Genomic DNA, 23,344 nt, shown 5'->3' on the forward strand with positions numbered 1-23,344 from the left:
ACAGCACATGAATCTTGTGTTGTGTATCCTTACAAAAGCAGGCTCACAATTTGTGACCACTGCTAGCAACTGAGCTAGGGAAACTAGAGCAATGAAAGGGACTCCAATCTCCAAGAAGAGAAATAATAGAATATATCCAGGGTGATGTAAGAGCTATATGACTCTGTTCTATGATTTTACATAGTAATGGCAACAAGTCTAGGGCTATTTGTAATTATGTACCACAAATTCACAATTATTTCACAATACACAACACCCCCAAAGCCCACCCCCCAACACACACACTTCAAAACAAGATATCCCGTCCAACCACAAGTTCATTTAGTTTTGCCTTCCAAATATGCTCTGTAAACTTCCACCTCTTACTTCCCCACATTACCAGCACCTATCTCCAAGAGTTACTGGACTCACTTTCTAATCAGCTGGACCTAGACTTAAACTCTTGCTTCTCAGGACATCTGTAGTGATCCTTTTGAAAGAAAGATAATTTATTATAATAATAATAATTATTATTATTTTATTTTTTCCTATTTATCATTATTGTTTATTATGTTATGTTAGTCATCATACAGTACATCATTAGTTTTTGATGTAGTGTTCCATGATTCATTGTTTACATATAACACCCAGTGCTCCATGCAATACATGCCCTCCTTAATATAATTTCTTATCACTCTCAACTAAAGTCCTCCCATGGTTCACCTATTTTCCTTAGGATAAAATCCAAATCTTTTACATGGCTTACAAATCCCTATGAGATCTGAGAGCTCTCTACTCTTCAAAACTGTTTTCTTAACTTCATCAAGCCACAGTGGCCTTTTCACTGTTCTACAGGCACATGCGAAATTTATTCCCTATGCCTGGATCATTCTTCCCTTAAATCTGAAAATGACAGATTTCACTTGGGTAAGTTTTCTGAGAAGCCTTCCTTCCGCCACCCGGTCTCTCCCCCTTGTCAGCTCTATTTTCATCTTCTCATTAATCACCATCTTACAGTATATTGAGCATTGTTTTATTTCTTTGTTTTCTGTCTTTCACTCCAAAATGTGAAAGTGATGAAACTAGGGGTTTTCTCTGTCCTTTTAACACTGGAATCCAAGTGCCTATATAAATGATGGGCTCACAATACATGCTTAATATGTGTGTTCAATGATGAATGAATTATGAATAAATGAGTATAATAGAAAGCTCTAATAAGAACAAAATGAATTCGGCAACATACAAATTCCCAATACTTTATGGAAAAGTAGTTTCATTGCTTTAGCTGCATAAAAATTGTAAGTAAGGGAAGTAATTGCAAGTAAGAAAAAGTCTCCATAGAAAAATTATATAACTTCAGGTATTTTTATAATCATGGGCAATAGATGAGGAAACAGAAGAAAAGATAATGAAATAAAAAATGAAATACTTTTAAGAGATTTGCCTGCATGTGGCAGTAAAAATCCACAGTATGGACTAGAAGGGGACTGAAGGTAAAGAGCAGATATGGAGTTTTGCAAGCTTATTGTTTTTTAGATCGCAAGCACATGTGTCTGTTTATATGTTCAAATAACTAAGTTAGGTATAGAAACATTTAAGATATTATGTGGAAGGATAATTATTAGAATGAGGATTATAGAGATAGGAAATAATAGGCCTAAAGTCTAGAACACAAAGTGAGGGATTTGGGTCATATGGGAAAGACTGATGAAGGCAGCCAATAATAATAGTAATAAGAGCAATAATAATAAACAACACTTTTCTGAGTGTGTTTTACAACTATTAATTGAACTAATACCTCTATAAGTTAATAAACTGAGTGTCAGAGAGGGCCCCAGGGGACCAAATCTGATGGCTGCTTTTATCTCTGTGAACAAGACAGTAAGTTCACCCAATGAGAACATTAAAAAAATATATAGTAAAATATAAAGCTTAACAAGAGTAGATACTTTTACAGCAGGAGTTTATAAAAATACAGATGAAATATGACTCAGGACACACAGAATTATTATCAGAAAGTGAGAGTGGTCTAACTAGGAGGACACACCATCTACAGGAACATCACTTCTTACAGCCACACAAGTCTCAATAGTAATATCTATATATGGAAGACTTAGATTTTTGTCTTAAATATATTAATGAAAAGAGAGCTGTATGACTCCAGGCCAGTCAGTTAATAAGCAATAAACTATAGCAACGAATAATGGAGGGTTTGGGGCGCCTGGGGGGCTCAGTCGTTAGACGTCTATCTTCAGATCAGGTCATGATCCCGGGGTTCTGGATCATAGGCTCCCTGCTCAGTGGAAAGCCTGCTTCTCCCTCTCTCTCTGCAGCTCTCCCTGCTTGTGTTCCCTTTTTCACTGTGTCTCTCTCTGTCAAACAAATAAATAAAATCTTAAAAAAAAAATAACGGAGGGTTTGACATCCAACAGGCCTGAATTCAATTCTTGACTCTATCACTGAATATTTGTGTAGCCTTTTGCAATTCTTATAAACAATCTGAGTTTTAATGCCTTAATCTATAAAATGAGGATAACAGTAGTACCTAACAAATTAGAAATAACATGTGAAGTGCCTACAAATTCCCGAATAACCTTGTTAGCGATAAGTATTTAGACATTGTTGTTTCTGTGACTCTCAACCTCATTCTCATCATCATCATTGTCTTAATCATAACAACCATTGCCTTACACTTAAGATGCAACACGGAATTAAGTTTTCTCTAAAGAACTTTCTATGCAAAATTATTTCATTCTAGTTACAAATCATATAGCTATCAGTGGATCTCAAGTCTAAAACAAAAAGAAGATCTAGAAAAGTGATCAGCAATGCCCAGCACCTACAGATGTTATCAATAAATTATAGCCATTTTAAATAATTATATTTTGAACCTACAACTGGGACTCAAGTTAATACAACTCATATACTATTTGAATATAAAAGAGACAAAACCTTCTTTGTAATGTAGTTAAAATGCCTCTAACTTTACTGAGCCCCCATAGTCTGGAGTAATTATTTATAATCATCAGAAAGCTCCAATCAATGGTTCCCATGTCTTTTATAATACAATTTTATCAATGGGAGTAAACACAGTACCTACATTTGGGAATAAATTATGGGCAATTATTAAGGTATATCATGTTTGGGATGTCAATGGTACCTATATGGCAAAAAAGTTAGATCATGTCCAGATGAAGTCCACAGTAGACAAGTTCTTTAAAGCACACCCATTTCTTAATAATCTGGACTCTAAAGTGACAAATATTATATCCACTCTGGTTCAGCAAGCAAGAACTAGTCACATGACCTCCCACGTAAAGCCTAGTGGAAAGAACTGCTGAGGCCTGCAGTACCTGGCCTGGAAGCCATTTTGGAGTTATGTATCTACCATATACAAGGGGAGCATGATCCTTTGTTGTAAGCTAGCTGACCCTGCCAACAGGTGGATGTCAATGAATATAGATGACATATGCAAGATCACAAAATGAATAGAGATAAAATAGTAAGTATTGAGTTCCGTATTTTGACACTGGATAAGCCCAGCATTAAAAAACAATCCTAGGGTTTTGAAGGGGCAGGGGGTGGGAGGTTGGGGGAACCAGGTGGTGGGTATTAGAGAGGGCACGGATTGCATGGAGCACTGGGTGTGGTGCAAAAACAATGAATACTGTTACGCTGAAAAGAAATAAAGTATAAATATATATAATATATATATATTTTATATATAAATATATATATATACATATATATATATATATATGTATATATATAGCAAGCATAACCACACAGACATTGAGGTTTAGTTTAAAAAACTATTACCAGTACTCCTGAATTTAAGAGAGAAAAATCACCTTGCTGAAAGGTGCATAGCCAAGAACACGGGGCTCTTGAGCCCCAAACTACCAGACTGTGCCCCTTTACTTTGCATAAGTGAAATAAACTGGTTTTTGTACTGTTAAAAAAAATGTTTTTAAAATATTTCAAAGAAATTTAAAGGAAATAAAGCAGGAATCTAGAAAAAGACAAACAATTCACTGAAATGTAGCAGCACATGACTCTAAATTATGTAATTATTTATCTATATTAGTCAGCTGTATGAAAAAAGGCTTTTTATTAACTTTAAAAAATTTACATGCTCTGGACGTCTTCATTACCCAGATGTACTACTGTCTCTCTGCCAACATTTTGCTAGCAGGAAGTTCAGCTGTAATGTATCCAAAATGTTGGATTCTTTAACAAAAACTTGGTGATAGAAAGTTTGGGTTTAATATTTTAAATGTCATGAGTAAAGTTAAATGAATTCACAGCAGAAGTGATCATTAGAAATCAGTTTAAGAATAATGATATTAACGTTTTCTAAAATGCTAAGAAATAAAATTGATTACCTAGAGAGGGAAGTATTTAGAACAAGAAAAATGCATTTGATGAGATTACCAAAAACAAAACATGTAAAACAGTAATTAGGTTCATCACAGCACCTGTCCATCAAGCATCAACTGCTTTAAAAATAATGGGTCTAAATAATAGTGAGAATAAGTAAATTAGGCACATTTTGTTACAGTTTAAATATCTAGCACATCTTTCTCAGTGTGAGGACTCTAATTTTAAACTTCCTTATCTTGTAATAAAATTATCCTATTGTCTGAAAAAAAAAAGCTGCAACTCCAAAAATGTTATTAGTACAAATTTCTTTAATTTGTCAGCATTTTTAAAATCATTCTTCACCATGCAACAACTTAGAAAGAATTACTGGTATTAAACCACCACCACTATCTTCACAACCCATCCATAATTAAAGACACACACACATACATTTGTTCTTAAAACTGAGAAGAGGTAAGACTTTATACTAATTTTTTTATTTAATCTTTATTTCCTTAGAGCAGTTTAAGGTCTACAGAAAAGCTGGGGAGAAGGTAGAGAGATTTCCCATATATACCCTGCCTCTACACACGCATAGCGTCCCCCATTATTAACATCCCTCTATAGAGCAGTTCATTTGTTACAGTTGATGAATTTACATTGATACATCAGAACTTCTCAATCTCCATAGTTCACATTATGGTTCACTTTTGGTGCTGTGCATTCACTGGGTTTAAACGAATGTATAATGACATGTACTCATCATTTGGTCAAGATACAATGTTGTTTCACTGCCCTAAAAATCCTCTGTGTCCCATCTATTTATCTGACCTTGTGCCTTCACCCCAATCCCTGATAGTAACTGATCTTTGGTCTCCATAGTTTTGTCTTTTTCAGAATGTCATATAGTTGGAATCATACAGTATGTGGCCTTTTTTGATGGGATTTTTTGCTCAATAATATGCATTTGATATTCCTCCATGTCCCTTCATGGCTGATAGCTCATGGTGTTTTGGTGCTGCATACGATTGCATTGTCTGTATATACCAAAGTTTATCTTACCATTCAGCTACCGGAGGGCATCCTGGTTGTTCCCAACTTTTAGCACTTACGAATAAAGCTTCTATGAACATCTGTGTAGGTTGTTTTGTGAATATATGATTTCAGCTCAGTTGGCTAAATACCAAGGAGTGTGATTGCTGAAACACAGTTAGATTGGGTTTATTTATGTAAGAAACCACCAAACTGTTTTAAATCCCCACTAGCAACGAACAAGTGTTCCTGTTGTTTCACAACCTCTCCTGTACTTGATGTTTTTTCAGTGTTCTGAGTTTTGGCCATTCTAAGAGATATGTAGTGGTATCATGTCATTTTAATTTTTACTCTATTGATGATAAAATATGGAGCATCTTTTCATATGCTTTCTTGCCACCTATGTATCTTCTTTTGATGTTAAGATCTCTGGTACATTTTTAAATCATATTGTTTGAGTTGCTATTGAGTTTTAAGAGTTATTTGTATATTTTGGATAACATTCTTTTATCAGATGTGTCTTCTGCAAATATTTTCTCCTGCTCTATGGCTTGCCTCTACTTCTCTTCATATTATCTTTCACAGAGCAGAAGTTTTTAATTTTAATAAAGTTCAGCTTATTATTTATTTCATGGATTATGCTTTTTGTGTTACATATAAAAAGTCAACAATGCCCAAGGTCATCTAAGTTTTTTCCTATGTGGTCTTATAGAAATTTTATTGTTTTGTGTTTAACATTTAGGTCTGAGATCCATTTTGAGTTAATTATTGTGACAGATGCAAGGTCTGTGTTTATTATTTGTTGTTGTTGTTTTGTTTTTATTTTTGTTTTATTTTTTTGCATTCAGATGTCCAGTTGTTTCAGCACCATCTATTGAAAAGATGACTTTTTCTTCATTGCCTCTGCTACTTTGTCAAAGATTAATTGACTACATTTATCTGAGTCTCTTTCTGAGCAACCTATTCTGCTTCTTATACCTATTTTATATTCTTTTGCCAATACCAGGCTATCTTAACTACTGTTATTTTATTCTAAATCTTGATTTCAAGTAGCATCAGTTCTCCAACTTTGTTCTTCTTCAAAACTGTGTTTGTTATTCTGGGTTTTTTGCTTTTTCATATAAACTTTAGATTTAGTTTTTCAATGTCCACTGAGTAACTCTCTGGGATTTTGATTTGGATTGCATTAAATCTACAGATAGACTTGATAAGAAATGACATCTTGACACCATTGGATTTTTCATCCATGAACAGGGAATGTTTATTTAGTTATTCTTTGATTTTTTTCATCAGTTTTGTAGTAATCCTTACATAAATGTGATACATATTTTGTTAGGTTTATCCCTAGTATTTCATTTTTGGGGTGCTAATGTTAATGGCAGTGTGTTTTGCTTTGTTTTGTTTTGTTGACTTATAATTTACATATGATATTGTGTAAGTTTAAAGTGTACCATAGGTTGATTTAATATATTTACATATTATGATATTATTATAATCTTAGATTAACCAACACCTCTATCACGTCACATAATTATTAACCTTTTTTTGTGGTGAGAACACTTAGGATCTAATTTCTTAGCAACTTTGAAGTATATAATACAGTATTGTTGGCTATAATCACTTTGCTATACATTAAGTCTTCAAAATGTATTCATCTTCTTATTACAAGTTTATGCCCTTTAACAACATCTTTCCAGTTCCCATCCTCCAGCTCCTGATAACCACTGTTCTAATATCTGTTTCTATAAGTTTGGCTGTTTTAGATTCCACATGTCAGTGATATCATAGAATAATTTATCTTCCACTGCCTGGTTTATCTCAAAAAGCATGATGTCTTCAAGGTCCATCCATGTTGTCAGGAATGGCAGGATTTCCTTCTTTTCCCTGGCTAAAAAATATTTTGTGTATATATACATTACATCTTCTTTAACATTTCCTTCAACAGCGCATAAGGGTTCCCTTTCTCCAGACCCTCATTTAAGCTTGCTACCTCTTACCTTCTTGATGATAGCCATTCTTACAGGTGTGAGGCATTATCTCATTGTGGTTTTAATTTGCACCTCCTGAATGATTTAAATGATGTGGAACCCAGTTTTCTGTACACATTGGCCATTTGGATGCCTTCTTTGAAGAAAAAAATGCCTTTTCTGTTCTTCTGACCATTTTTAAATTAGATTTTTGTTATCGCTGTTATTGAGTTGCCTGAGTTATTTATATATTTGGATATTAACCCCTTTCTGATATATGGCTTGTAAATATTTCCTCCCATTTCTGAGGTTCCCTCTTCATTTTATTCATTGTTTCAATTGCTATGCAGAGGATTTTTAGTTTGAGGTAGTCACTCTTGTCGATTTCTGCTTTAGTTCCTTGTGCTTTTAGTGTCATATCCAAAAAAAAATCATCACCAAGACCATTGTCAAAGAATTTTTCCTTATGTTTTCTTCTAGGACTTTTATAGTATCAAATTTTATATTTAAGTATTGATTCCATTTTGAGTTTATTTATGTGAGTGGTGGAGGATAGGGGTCCAAATTCATTTTTCTGCATATGGTTGTCCAGTTTTCCCAGGACCATTCTTTGAAGAGACTATTCTTTCTCCACTAAGTGTTTTTGGTTCCTTTGTCAAATATTAGTTGACCATATATGCAGGGTTTTATTTCTGGGTATTCTATTCTATTTCATTGGCTTATGTGTCTATTTTTATGTCAGTATTACACTGCTTAATTAATGCAGATTTGTAGTATATTTCAAAATCAGGAAGTGTAGTGACTCTGACTTTGTTTTTCTTTCTTAGGATTGCTTTGCCTAACTGTGGTCTTCTGTGTCTCCATACAAATTTTAGAAATATTTTTCTATTTCTGTAAAAGATGCCATTGGAATTTTGATAGGGATTACATTGAATTTCTAGATGGCTTTGGATAGTAGGGTCATTTTAACAATATTAATTTTTTCCTATCCATGGATTGGAAGAATTAATATTGTTAAAAAGATATTGTAGTTTTGAATTTCAAATTCCACTTATTCATCACTGGTATTTTGGGACTAAATTGACCACTGTACATTATCTTTTTAGCTTGAAACCTTGCTGTAATTGCTCATTAATTCCAGGAGTTGGTTTATCCATTCTTTCAGATTTTCTTCATAGATGATTATATCACTTGTGCACAAAGACAGTTTTCTTTTTACCTGATCTGTGTACTTTTATTTTTTTTTCTTGTTTTCTTGCATTAGCTAGAACTTACAATATGATGTTGAAAAAGGTCGCTAAGAGAGGATACCTTTGTCTTATACTTGATGTTAGAGGGCAAGTTTGAGTTTCTCACCAATAAGTATGATATTAGCTTTTGCATTTTGTAGATGCTCTTATCAAGCAGAGGAAGTCCCTTCCATTCCCAATTTACTGAGAATTTCTGTCATGAATGTGTGTTGGATTTACCAAACGCTTTTTCTGCATTTATTGATAGATCTCGTTATTTTATATATACCAATTTTAAGTCAAGAACAAGCTGTAACACTTGATAATTCAGAATTACTAATATCTGAACAGTATTTTTTTAAAGAGAAAGGTGTGATCATACAGGCATCAGGATACATTGCTTGAAGCAGAGAAATTGGTGCACTCTACTTATAGGGCATTTGACAATATCAAAATTTAAATATATTTTCTGTTTTACTAGAAATTCATGGCAAAAATATGCACACAAACATGCAAAGATGCATCCTTAAGAATGTTGTAAGTAGCATATAAGACAAAAAACTAGAAATAACATTAATGCCCATTAATGAAACATTATTTAAATAAATTATGGTACATATATGTAATGGGTATCTTTATGGCCATTTAGAGGAGTATGATAAAAGTCCATATTCTGAATTGCAAATGTGAAGAAAAATAAAATTAATAAAACAAAGTACAACAACATACATAAAATACTCCCATTAGGCAATAATTATGTTTGTATGAATGTGTGCATGTAGAAAATTTGTGCAAGAGTGGGAGTGAAACTGAGAGGCTAGCGAAGGAAGGAATACAATATGCACTCCCTTTTCTATCATATGAAGTTCTTTTTTAATCCACGTTATTTTCGTAAACTTTTAAATTTTAAAAATAAAGAAAATATTAAAAATTGATATCATTTATAGCATCTTATATAATATTTTCCTACCTTTTCATATTTAGCTAATAAATGATCATGGTTTTTCTCAGTTCCTTCAAAATAGTAAATTATAACTATAGAAACAGATTTATATTTAGAAAAGCAAGAATAATCATTACTCTTAATAGGCAATTAGTTTTAACCTCCTTAGAGACAAAGGATGGGATATTCTTTTAAAATAAAAAGCATCTATTAATTATCTCTCTTTCTATAAATCAGAAATCTAAGTAACGTAATTGGACTTTGAACCTGAGTATTTTAGTCTTCATCATTTAAAGACGTTGGCCTAGGAGACACTAAGTTCCATCTAAACTACTTCTTTGAAAGTTACCTTCTTCATAAATTATCCAGGTTTTCCTTCTTTCCAGGGTCACTATCTTCTTGTTTATTTTGGACATCATGTTTCATTAAGCAATATTTGAATCCTCTTCATTGCATTTTTTTCTCTTACTGTCTTCCCTGCATAACAGACATTCATGAAGCAAGAATGGGACTGCAGAGAAAATGGCTTACACTTTGAATGAATGTCTTATGATCATTGTTCATAGTATGCAATCAACTGAGTTTTATCTATCCCCTGTGACATTACAGTTTAGATTCTTGAGGTTGGCTGCTATGATTGCCCTTCTCTATCAACCAGCATAATTCAAACTCTGCCCTCACAGCTGAAATCTAATACATTAATTAAAATCTTTACAAACTTCAAAGCCAGTGTGTATGGGAAGAAGAGCCAGAAAAAATCTCCACTCAGATTCAGCATTTCTTTCCTCCAAACACAAGAGGAGCTAAGCTAAGCAGAAGTGTGCAAGTGTTTGGGCCCACTATGGAGATAAGAGCTATCTGAAAATACAGGAAAGGACTTATCTATAGTCAGTCATAAATGACAGTATTAGAGGTGGTATTTAGTACACATGAATACTTCTCATATATTTTGAGCTATTTGATCTGAAGACCTTTTTTCTAGGCATAAGGATATGGACAGTGGTAAATGTTATTAAGTAGAAAATCATGAAATGAAGTGAATTTATTCAAAATATAGCACCTTAATAACCTCCAGGAGAGCAAAGTTATGGTTCCTTCCTTGCTATTTCACTGAAGTATCTGTCACTCACATTTTTCCCCCAGCACAAATATAACGCATTGTTCCCATTTTCTCCATTCTCAACTGGAAAAATCATATAATTCCTTTTACCTGCAAAACAAAGTAACCTGAAATTTCACCACTAATAGTCATGTCATATGTCATCCTTTTTTTTTTTTTTTTCAAAAACTGTGTCAACTGCAGCTCAACCTTAAGCTATTAAGTATATAAACAAATTACTATAATACAGGTTGATAAGAAGTGTTTTTCATGTGCTATGGACACAATGATAAAGGAGAATTTAATTCTACCTTGTGCTAGGAGATGTGTGGGAGAAAGCTGGACAGAAATTTCTCAATATTTATGTTTATTGAGTGCTTACATTGTGCAAAGGGTTTTATACAAATTTTGTCTTTAATTTTCACAAAAACAAAGAGAGATAAATAGTAAAACTATCATCTCTACTGTATAAAAAAGAAAACTGAGTCTTGGGGAGTTTAATATGCTCAAAATCATTTTGTAACCAAGAGATGGAGACAAACTTCAAAGCCAGACAATCATTTCAAATTACTTACTAGTAACCATCATGCTAAAAGGCTCTTCAGGAATGGAGTATTTGCCAGAACAAGGGAAAAAATGAACAGAACATTTCCCTAGTAAAAGATCTCAGTCATAGTAAAAGTCTATGATGATAAAATATCTAACACATTTAAGAAAAAGTAGTAGTAACTAACCCCAACACAATATTTACAGTGGATCAGGTACTGTTAAAATGGCTTTTGTATATCAACTCATTAATCATTACATCAACATCATCAGAAAGTGCATTTTTTCTCATCCCTACTTTACAGAGAACTGAAGCACAGAGAATTTAATTAACCTGCTAAGATCACACAGGTAGTAGAGTGAGGTTAGACCATGAAGTCAGGCAGGCCAGTTCTGGCCTCTGTGTTCTGTTAACATCACTCCACACACTGAATTTCCTACTATGATAAAACTGCAATATGCCAACAGGAGAAGGCTGCAGATATTGTTGTAAAGCTACCCAGCTCTGGGTATAAGGGACTATGCCAGGGATTTGGGACTTTAATCAACAAGCCCCTGATTTTCAACAAGATTAGAGATAATGTGATAGTAATGATAAGATGTGCTATGTATCAAAAATACAGTCAGTGTTGTCTTATTTTTATACTTGAGAAACATGCTTTTTGTTTTTGCAATGCACCACACCTGAAGTAAAAGTTGACCACATTATAATGATTGATCTAAATGTTCAGTCTAATGAATTAAAATTTTCTTCTTGTGACCAGTTCTCAAGTGTCTAGGGATTATGCCCTGTTGAAGGTGATATAAGAATAGAGAATCTAAGAATTATATGTTCAGCAAAAAAGAATGTGGATTAAAATATGCTGAGAAATTGCACATTAGGTAAGAGTTACTCAGTGATTTTCTTAGAGGTATATGGGGTTGTTGTAAGACAGAATGATTTGACATCTATAAAATATACAGAAGAGTGTCTCAATTATATGACATTTTTAAAGTATTAAATACTATGTATCAAAATATATAATATAATAATTAATATAATATAATAATTAAAAGAACAAATTCTGGAATCTCAATTGCCAGGATAAATGTCCAAGTCTTCCACTTGGGCAAATTATGTAAATTCTGTGCCTCAGCTTTTATCATTGGTAAAATGGCGGTAATAATTTTAACTCACTTCACGTCACATTGTTGTGAGATTAAATTAGTTATGCATACATATGAAAGCATGTGTGTGTGTGTACATATAATCTGTGTCTATGCCTGCATGTGTGTGTGTGTATACACTTTAGAAAAGTTCAAGAAATAAATGAAACATGATTAACTTTAGATATTATCTGCATTTTAAAGAGTTAATCTAATTCACTATCCAAAATACTATGACCTGTATTTAAGTGCAATTAATATTAAAAAAAGTAATGCAAACTGTGGACTTTGGATGATAGTGATGTGGCAATGCAGGTTTTAAAATATAACAAGTGTACCATCCTGGTGGGAGCTGTTGGTAATGGAGGAGGTTATGCATATGGAAATTTTCTATAACTTTTTCTCTGTTTTGCTGCAAACCCAAAAATTCTCTAAAAAAGTGAAATCTATTTTTAAAAAAGTGTTGCAAAACCTCTCTATACTCTGTACTAACTGGAAGATCTATGGACAGTTAGGTCATAAAAAGATTATATAAACATCAGTTCATAAACATATAACCAATTATCTTTTCATAAACATATAATTAATTTGTAATTATAAAAAGGAAGGTATATATATAAAACATAAACTTTATTCCAAAACCTAAATCTGTCCCTTTAATCTAGCTAGCTAACTAGTTCCCATCTTTCTGTATAACTAGTCTCATGAATACCCAGAATTTTTGAGCTTCACTTTTTGTTTCTGTAAATTGGGCATAATAGTCTTTAGTATAAAAATTTTGGAGTGTTGTAAAAATATATAAATTTAAGGCATTAAAAAAAACTTTGCATGTATTAAGTATGCAGTAAATGCTGGATTTCATTCTCCCTGAGGACAGTACTAGTGTGTTCATATACCATACAGGCTAAATCTTACACAAGTGTAAGGAACATCATTTTAAAGTAGTTATGAGTTCAATTTCACTCAACAAATACTTTAGAGACTCTACTATAAATTAAGCTATGTGATTGAATCTTTCCATCATAAATATTTCAACATTATAGGAATGGAAATATAAATACTATAAAAATACATTTAATCATTATATAAAGAAATTCAGATCTTTCAAAAATGGCCATTGAATTTATGAATTCTAAAAGTGCATAATTTAAATAGAGGAGTTTTAGGACTCACATTCTTTTGGTATCTATTTTTAATAAATAACACTTTACATTAGTTTCATCATTCTTTTATACAATGCATTATTACAAGGCCCAAAGCATTTCCTTATTGATTCTTTTCAACCTTTGGTGTAAATGAAGCAGAAATTAACATAGCTGATTTTGTCCTACAATAATTTCTTCAACCTTACTCTGTTGTGCTATGCCAATTTTTTTTTTTAATATCAGCAGCATCCATTGATTGGTGCCTGAAACATGGATCTAGAAATAGTGTTAATTATCTGCAGCTGCACAGGCAGCAAAGGGAGCATAAAACACTAGGCTTCTTGCTTACAATGTACAAAAACAATGAAACAAACCCTCAGCTGTAAGCATCTCCAGAACTCTTACCCATGATAACAATATGAAGTGGGTCATTTTCAAAGCCTGGCAAGCCCATCATATATTTTATACCAAACATCTAAATTTTCGAAAACATGCAGTTTAAGTTTTTCTCATCATTCATAAAACTATCTTGTCTTAATTGGTGATGATAATGCTACAGAAAATCAGCACAAGCGCGCAGGTATCAGGCTTGTTTGAAGGCCGGTCTCACAAAAAAGCCTTTAGGAGACAAATAGCCAAACGTGATTTTTTTGAACACGGCTTATTTGGAGAGTTTATGCCCTTCTCCACTTGGGCAATAAGTTCAAAGCTGTTGTAAGATATATCATGAGCCTCCCGATCAGTCCACTTCTCTGATTTCAAAGACAGGTATTGTTAACTAAAGCATTATTAATTGTTTCAATTATTTACAAATCTAAGGCAAGGGTCTATGTTTACTAGTTTCCTAAAACCAATTGTTAGGGACTCATCTCTCCCTCTTATCTTTATATAGTCCTCTTACTTTTTTGTTGGCAATTATTTGTTTATTCATGGAATCAATACGTTTATTTTTATTGAGGTAAAATTGGTATATAACATTATATAATTTTCAGGTATACAAAATTATACTTTGATATCTGTCTACACTATAAAGTGAACACCCCCAAAAGTCTAGTTACCACCCATCACCACAAAATATAGCCCCTTCACCCATTAGGTAATCATCAGTCTGTTCTCTACATCTATGAGTTCATTTTTGTGTTATTTTGTTTATTCATTTGTTTGGTTTTCTTTAGATTCTGTATATGAGAGGGTCATATAGTCTTTGTCTTTCACCATCTGATTTATTTCAGTTAGGATAATACCCTTATGTTCCATGCATGCTATCACAAAATGCAAGATTTCATTTCTCTTTAGGGCTGAATAGTATTTTCCTGCGTGTTTGTTTGTGTGTGTGTATGTGTGTGTGTACCATATCCTCTTCATCCATTTACCCATCAGTGGATACTTGTTTTTTTTTCCATATCTTGGTTATTGTAAATAATGCTACAGTGAACATGGACATCATTAATCTTTTCAAATCAATGTTTTCATTTAGATAAATACTCAGAAGTCGAACAGATGGATCATATAGTAGATCTATTCTTAATTACTTGAAGAATTTCCATATATTCTCAAATATTTGAAAAATTCCGATACTGTTCTCCATAGGACCTGAAACAATTTACATTCCCATTAACAATGTATAAATGTTCCCTTTTCTCCACATTCACTCCAGCACATGTTGTTTCTTATTTTTTTTTTTTTGTTTTTTTTTTAAAGATTTTGTTTATTAATTTGACAGACAGAGATCACAAGTCGGTAGAGAAGCAGGAGAGAGAGAGAGGATGAAGCAGGCTCCCTGCTAAGCAGAGAGCCTGATGCAGGGCTCGATCCCAGGAATCTAGGATCAGGACCAGAGCCGAAGGCAGAGGCTTTAACCCACTGAGCCACCCAGGTGCCCCTCTTGTGTTTTTGATAATAGCCCTTCTAACAGGTGTGAGGTGATATCTCATTGTGATTTTGATTTGCATTATGTAATTAGTAATTAGTGATTATGAAAATTTTGTCTGTTGGCCATCTGTATGTCTTCTTTGAAAAAATGTCTATTTAGGTCCTTGGCTCATTTTTAAGGTTTATTTTATTGTTTAGTTAGATGAGTTTTTAAAATACATTTTGGACATTAATCCCTTATAGGATAAATCACTTGCAAATGTCTTCTTCCATTCAGTAGATTGTCTTTTCATTTTGATGATGATTTCCTTTGCTGTGCATAAGTTTTCAGTTTGATGTAGTCCCATTTCTTTATTTTTATTTTTGATTCCCCTGCCCGTGGACCCACAGTCATAAACTGCTAAGATCAATGTCAAGGACTTTCTCACCATGTTTTCTTCTGGGAATTTTATGATTTCAGGTCTTAAATTCAAGTTGTTAATCTATGTTAAGTGTATAGATATTTAAAATTGTTATATCCTCTTGTTGGACTGTCCCTTTATCATCATGTAATGCCCCTCTTTGTCTGTTATACAGTCTTTATTTTGGTCTATTTTCTCTGATATGAGTATAGCTAAAAGAGCTTTCTGTTTCATTTTTCATGGAAATCATTTTCCATTCCTCCTCTTTCAGTCTGTGTATGACCCTACTTCTAAAGTGAGTCTCAGGGCACCTCGCCAGCTCAGTTGGAAGATCATGTGACTCTTGACCTTGGGGTCATGAGTTTGAGCCCCACATCGGCTCTTGAGATTACATAACTAACTAACTAGATAACTAACTAAATAAACTTAAAAAAATAAAGTTGGTCTCTTTAGACAGCATATTAGATGGGTTATGTTCCTTATCCATTCAGCCACCATGTCTTTGATTGAAGAGTATAGCCCATTTACATTTATAACAATTATTGACAGGTATGCACTTATTGCCATTTTGTTAATTGTTTTCTAGCTGTCTTTTTCTTTTTTCCCTGTCTCTTTCTTTGTGGTTTGGTGATTTTCTTTAGTGTTATGTTTAGATTCCTTTATTTATTTACTTCTTTAATTTTAGTTTAAGTTCTTGCTTTATGGTTACTATGAGTTTCACATATAACATCCTGTGTATGTAATAGGTGGTTAAGTTGATCTTTTTTTATAGAATTTATTTATTTATTTGAGCAAGAGCGAGAGCAAGATAGAGTAAGAAGGTGAAACAGATTCCCTCCTGAGGAGAGAGCCCAATGTGGGGCTTGATCCCAGGACTCCAAGATCATGTCCTGAGCCAAAGTCAGCAGACTGAGTCACCCAGATGCCCCTAAGTTGATCTTTTTATATTATACATCCCTTAACTAATTAATGTAGTTTTAGTTAATTTTATTACTTTTGACTTTAACTTTCATGCTTGTCTTATAATTGATGGATTTACTGTCTATACTATATATTTACCTTTTCCAGTGAGCCATTTTACTTTCATGTGTTTTCTTGTGATTAATTAGGGCCATTTTTTTTTTTTTTTTCTATTCACAGAAGTCCCTTTATCATTTCTTGTAAGGCTGGTTTAGTGGTGATGAGCTTCTTCATTTTTTGCTTGTCTGGAAAACTCTTAATCTCCACTTCAATTCTGAAGGCTAACCTTACAGGGTAAAGAATTCTTGGCTGAAAGTTTTTTTTTTTTTCTTTCAATATTTTGAATATATCATACCACTCCCTCTGGCAGCCAAAGTTTGTGTCAAAAATCTTCTGGTAACATTATGTGTTTCCCTTTTTTGTAACAAGTTGTTTTTCTCTTCCTGCTTTTAAGTTTGTTTGTTTGTTTGTTTTTTCTCTTTAACTTTTACATTTTAACTATAATATGTCTTACTGTGGATCTCTTGGTATTCATCTTGTCTAGAATTCTCTGGGCTCCTTGGACCTGTATGTCTGTTTTCTTTCCTGGATTAGTAAAGTTTTCTGCCACTGTTTCTTCAAAAAAGTTTTCTGGCCTTTTCTCTCTCTTCTCTTTTTTACACCTCTATAGTGCAAATGTTATTCTGCTTAATTCTTTCTCAAAGGTCCTTTAAAATATCTTCACTTTTTATAATTCTTTTTTCTTTTTGTTGCTCTGTTTGGGTGAGTGCTGTTGTTTTCCAACTCACTGATCCATTCTTCTGCTTCATTCAGTCTTCTTTTAAGCTACTCAATGGTTACCTTTTAGTTTAGTTATTGTATTCTTCAGCTTTATAATTTTTTTTAATTTGGTACTTTCTTATATTTTCTATCTCTTTATTGAAGTTCTCACTGTGTTCATCCATCTTACTCCCAAGTTCAGGGGGCATCTTTATGACCATTACTTTAAACTTTTTATCAGGCAAATTGCTTATTTCTGTTTCATTACAGTCTTCTGCTGAGGCTTTTTCTTGTCTGTTTGGAAAAGTCTTCTCTTTCCTCATTTTGCCTGACTCTCTGTGTTTGCTTCTATGTATTAGGCAAATCAGCTACCACTTCCCATCTTAAAGGAGTGGTCTCATGTAGGATATATCCTAATGTAGGAGATAGTGTAGGGTTCAGAAGTGCTATCTTCCCTGGCAGCCAGAGGTATCCCTTACATGAGCTGTGTGCATCCACCTGCTGTTGTGAGACTGCAGCTACAGAATGGGAATGGGCAAGGATTTCCCCTGGCCCAGTTGTAGCATGTGGCTATGTGGCACAGAGGCGGGTATGTCTCTCACTTGAGCCTACGTGTGATGTGTGGCTGCAGCATAAGAGTTGGTGGGGCCCTCATTAGGGAATACCTTCTGGTACTAACAGGTTAGAGGGAGAGTTCTAAGATAGTATCCACCAGTACCTGCATTTGAAATTAGTTGGTAAAAATGGCACCTAAGAATGCCTTTGTCCTCAGAGAGAGCTCCAAGTTATTGTCTTTCCAGCAGATGCTTTAAGATCAGTAATTACATCTATTTCACATGTATTCTGGGTACTGTTCAAACACTTGATTTTGGGCTGGATCCCAGGGCAAGTGAGCCTGTGCACAAGCCCCTTAAGAGCATGTTCTCTGTTCCTTACAGTTCTATGGTTTTTCTGGATGCAATTCCCATTGGATTTCAAAGCAAGACATTTGGGGCACTCACCTGTCCTGTGAAGGACCTAGGGGTTGCAGTCCTGACACAGAGAATAGACCCTTCAATTCTTAAGGAAAAGTTCTATATTTTGAGATCCATCCTGATTATGGATTACCATTCCTGGTGTGTGTATGTGTGTGTGTGTGTGTTTCGAGTGTACCCTTTTTTCCTTTGTTGGAGAGGCTCTGTTCACTGTTTTTAGGTCTTTTTCAGAGGAAATTATTCCACATGTAGTTATAAATTTATTGTGTCCATGAAAGGAGGTAAGTTCAGGATTTTTCTACACTCCCATCTTGAACTCTTCTTTCTCAACAAATTTATTTAAAGATATTTGTTGATGACGTCTATGTCCTTTCCAGACTATCTTCAACAAATAAGCACAAAGCACACAGAAAAAAACTTTGACTTAGATTATCTAGGTTGACCAGTTCAAATGATCAAACTACTCAATTTTCTTCTCTAAGCATTCAAAAATAAAAGCTATTTTAATACATTCTTCAAAGAAAATATATACTGGCCAGCATGTCAAGTTGAGTATAAAGTAGTAAGACATAGACACTGCCTTCATGAAACTTCCTGTCAGTTGATGGAGATTAATGTTAGATAATATGTTACATATACATAATGTTAGACAATATATTATATATATATAACACATATATATATACATATATTACAAATGCATATGAGTATTTCAAAATGAGTTCAGCATTCTAAGGTAATGGAAAAATGGACATGTCATCTAGTTTGAGAGGGGTGGGGAAATTAGGAAAACATCTTTGAAAAATAGGATTCTTCCTACAGATGCAAACAGAAAATTCCATTTTCTCTTTTATGGGGGAAAAAATGATAAGTGGTTTCATTAAATAAAAACAGTAATAATCTCTAATCTAAACTATGTAAGTGACAAGAATTGATTAATTAAACTGTTTTCTGTTTTTGGTACCTCATCCCCATATTATACACACAACACCCAGATTTAAGACCTGCTATATTTATATTAGCCAACTTTTACTGATCAAACTGCTTGGTAAAACTCTCCTTTCCTAAGTGTTGTATAAACATTAACTATGTACTGACATCCTCAAAGCAAATAAAGCATATCAAATATTAATCTTAAAATCAATTCTTTGGAAAATAGTTATTTATTTATTGAATATAGTGTGTATTGAGTGCAAATTTTATAGTAGTGTCTATCAGAATAGAACAGGGCTAAATACTATTTACATAAAACACTTAGAATTCCACCTTCTTAAGACATAGTAGTCTCCCCAACTGCCCCAGCCTCCTACTATACCAAAGGCAGAGTTAACAATGGTTCTCTTTTCAAGACAGTTCACCTGTTTATATTAAGAAATATTCTAGCTATTGGTTCTGAGCCTTCATCATGTTAAGAAAGTTTATTTTTGTCTGTTGTAACATGTTTTTGTTTGTTTTTGTTTTGCTTTGTTTTCAATAATTTAGAGAAGCAGTGAGACAGCACAGTTGTAAAAAGCAGGGACTTTGGTGTCAGTATGTATTTATTGGATCAATGCTCTGAAAATTCTCAGCTCTGTGATCTTGAGTCAGTTACTTTAACTTCTCCTGGCTTCAGCATTCAGCAATTGTGGAGTCTCTGCCCCAGGCATGAGATTAGCTGTGAGGTCTTCAGTTGCTCTTTGACTTGGTTCAGAGGACCAGGGGTGAAATGGCCAATGAAGTGTTAAATGTGTATAGATGAAAATCTTTCCCAGGGTCTCTGAAACTTGTGATGAAACAGTTTTGGCTTTTTTATGAAATGAATTGACTACATCTCTGCAATTTAGGTGAGGGATTATACAGGAAATCTTTTCAATACCACCCTCTTACTGATTTCTGAAGTAAAAATTAACTCTTCCTCATCCCCTCCATACATATGTTAGCACATTAATATTTAAAATTTTGATGATTAATTAATATGAGTCCAAGAAATTCAGGAGCTTTTAGAAATCCTATGGAAATAAATAGAAAAATAAAATTCTGGCCCAAAGTTTTGGAGGCCCTTGGTAAAATTAACATAGAGGACATGATTGAGTGGGAAATAATTTGTTGATAGTTCTGCTTTCCCATTTTGTGTCCTCCCACAATGCATTAACTCTATAACAGCACTGTTTCCTAAAAATCTTTTACACTTCGAATTCCAAAACTATTGCCTGCTTTCTCCCTCTCTCTCTCTTACTTCTGCAAATACACTATTGATATGCCATGATTCTCTCATCCCAAGTGAACTCATTCCTAAATTCTTTATCTTGGTTGCATTAGTCTGCCTTGACACTTGAAACCTGCCACTGTAGATGCGGCATTATGGAATAAGCTCCTCCTTGACTCTATTCGCATACGATAAAGTGTTTTATGCATATGTGTTTTTATATCAATAAGAAAAGTCAGCAAAATTTAAATTTTTCCATTTTCTAGAAATGTTACATTCTTATTCGTTAATGTTTTTAATCTCTGTTGGTGTGTTTGAATAATAGCCTTTAAAGTAAGTACACTGAAGTCAAAATGCAATTAATCTCTGAACATACCCAAATAGTGAAATTCCCTTGCTCATTTGATGTGAGAGTAATGCAGGTCCAATATCCCAAAAAAAAAAAAAAAAAAAAAAAAAAGTGTTCTCATAAAGAGAATTCTTTTAAAAGTAATAAAGGGAATGAATACGCCTGCTTGCGTCAGTCAGTTACCCAGTGATTTTACTCTTGGTTGTGGCATGCTTCAATCCTTAGGACTCAGCATGAAACTACACAGGATATTTCTAAACTACCAATCCTCCTCGAAACAGAGCCTATCTGACAGAAGCAGTGATATCATTATAAAAAAATATTTAAAACCCTTTCTTCTTTTGAAATTTTGAGGAAGCTTCCAGACTACAAGGACTCCACCAGTATGAGCGCTTCCTTAGAGGAAAGTGTCCTCAAGGGTTCTAGGTCCATGTTTCTATATTGTGACTTTTCATCTTTTTTAATGAACATCTCTCATTTTTTCCCCTTTGGCTTGGTTTCCAATTATTCCTTCAGGAAAATATGACATTTGACAAGGCATAAGCATAAATATTTAGAGGGTAACAAAAGTGTATTTATTCCTTAAAACAGAAAAAATGTAAGTATGCAGATATAACACTTTAATCCAATCTTCACAAAATCCTCTTTATTTAATAATATATGCCTAAATTCTGTAATCCATAGTAATTCTGATTGATTACAATGTTTAACCCAAGTGAATGATAATTGAATTAACCAAGCCTCTAAAATTGTTTCAATAAAATTCTGGATAAGAGCTTAGCAGATATTGCCAAATATTTACACTCAGCAGTTATTCATGGTAAGGAACACTATTCAATCAGCGGAACTTAATTTAATAATGTTTACCTGTGTGTAAGCCTCCGGTGACTAATGCAGACTGCAGTCTGAGAATCTTGAGCAATGCATACTTTATGGCGACTACATTTCATCTTTAAGCATGGATCTTTAGCTGGATCTAAAGCTAAAAAAAAATTGTTCAGAAAATATTAAGATATGTTTCTGAAAAATGGAGGTATCTAATCTCATCAAACAATTTGATCAAGAACTTTACATAGAAGTTCAGCTCTAAATTTTCTTCACATTCTTCCTCTTTTGAGATGCTTCTATTTCTACCTTCCTAACTCAGACTTCATAGATGGCTGCAGTTTAGTCTTATTTATTCCATTCAGAAGATAAAATACCCGCTTATGATCAAACAATGTGTAAACAAAACAGAAACTTCAACACAAAATTTTTCTATAGTTGTTATTGTTTTCTAAGCAGTAAAGATGCAGAGATAAAGTTGGGGTGTGTTACTGTAATACTTCTGTCAGTGGACAATAATAATTTCTACTTTTGTTTTCCCTAGAGAGATGTAGGTGGGTAGAGATCAAGGATTAAACCCAAAAGATGTTAGTGGGCATTAATAAGTCTTTGGATATATAAGAAAAGTCTACAGCTACACTAGGAACCGGCTGAGTGCATCATGGTAATAACTGAGATATTGCATTGTCATTTTTAAATCTTGCTTGACATTAAAACCACAATTTTTCTAAACAAAATGTCTCTCTTGGTGGATGCCAACACAAAGATTGTGTGATTTGTTGGTGATATTTTAAATAACAGTTTTAATAAGCTATAACTTGCATACAATTCATTCTTTTCATTTTGAAATTCAGTAGCTTTCAGTATATTCACAGCTATGAAACTATTATCATAATAAATTTTAGAAAATTTTTATTACCTCAAAGAAATGATACCCTTTAATTATCACCTTCCAACTACCACGCCAACTACCCTAGCTCCTTCACAACCCCTAATAGGAGTACCCACTAGTATAATTTCTGTCTCTACAGATTTGCCCATTCTAAATATTTTATGTACAAGATATTACACATTATGTGGTCTTCTGTGACTTGTTTCCCTTGTTTGGGGCAATGTTTTCAAGGTCCAACCATGTTCTAGAATGCAACACTACTTCATTCCTTTACGTTGCTAAATATCATTATATAGATATACCATATTTTATTTATCCATTCACTAGTTGAGGGAAATTTTGTTGCTTCTACATTCTGTTTATTATGAATAATACTGTTATTGGTAATCACTATTCATGATGTTCAGTGATATTTTTTGTGATTTTGTGGGTGGAAAGCCAGGGAGGGAGTTGGCACAAATAAGAAACAGGCACTGAATGTCCACTTTGGGTACATGTCACAACTGAGAGAAAAAGAACTCATGCAAGATGGAAACTGAAAATAAAATTCTAATGCATGTAGAAAAATGGAGCAAAGGTGACCTGAAAGATGTGTATTTAGAATATGAAGAAGTATTTGGGAGAGCTCTGAGCTTTTCACTGACCATGAAAGAGCCGGTCTCTTCAAATCTTAAACTTA

The 23,344-nt window shown here is 33.5% G+C and overlaps 1 protein-coding gene across 4 annotated transcripts in view; it reads right to left on the reverse strand.

Annotated features, from left to right (window-relative positions):
- LOC111156516 (SPARC/osteonectin, cwcv and kazal like domains proteoglycan 3) overlaps positions 1-23,344 on the reverse strand; it is a 476,005-nt gene that overhangs the window by 246,504 nt on the left and 206,157 nt on the right. For 3 of the 4 annotated variants that reach the window (XM_022517482.1, XM_022517474.1, XM_022517464.1), the window contains one exon: positions 21,816-21,930. The exons of the other annotated variant lie outside the window; for it this stretch is intronic. In XM_022517482.1, the coding sequence (XP_022373190.1) occupies positions 21,816-21,930 (115 nt within the window). The remainder of the gene's footprint in view (positions 1-21,815; positions 21,931-23,344) is intronic. 4 annotated transcript variants of the gene reach the window in all.

The sequence above is a fragment of the Enhydra lutris genome, unplaced genomic scaffold (assembly GCF_002288905.1).
Source record: "Enhydra lutris kenyoni isolate GAN:26980312 unplaced genomic scaffold, ASM228890v2 scaffoldscaffold3, whole genome shotgun sequence".
Lineage (NCBI taxonomy): Eukaryota > Metazoa > Chordata > Mammalia > Carnivora > Mustelidae > Enhydra > Enhydra lutris.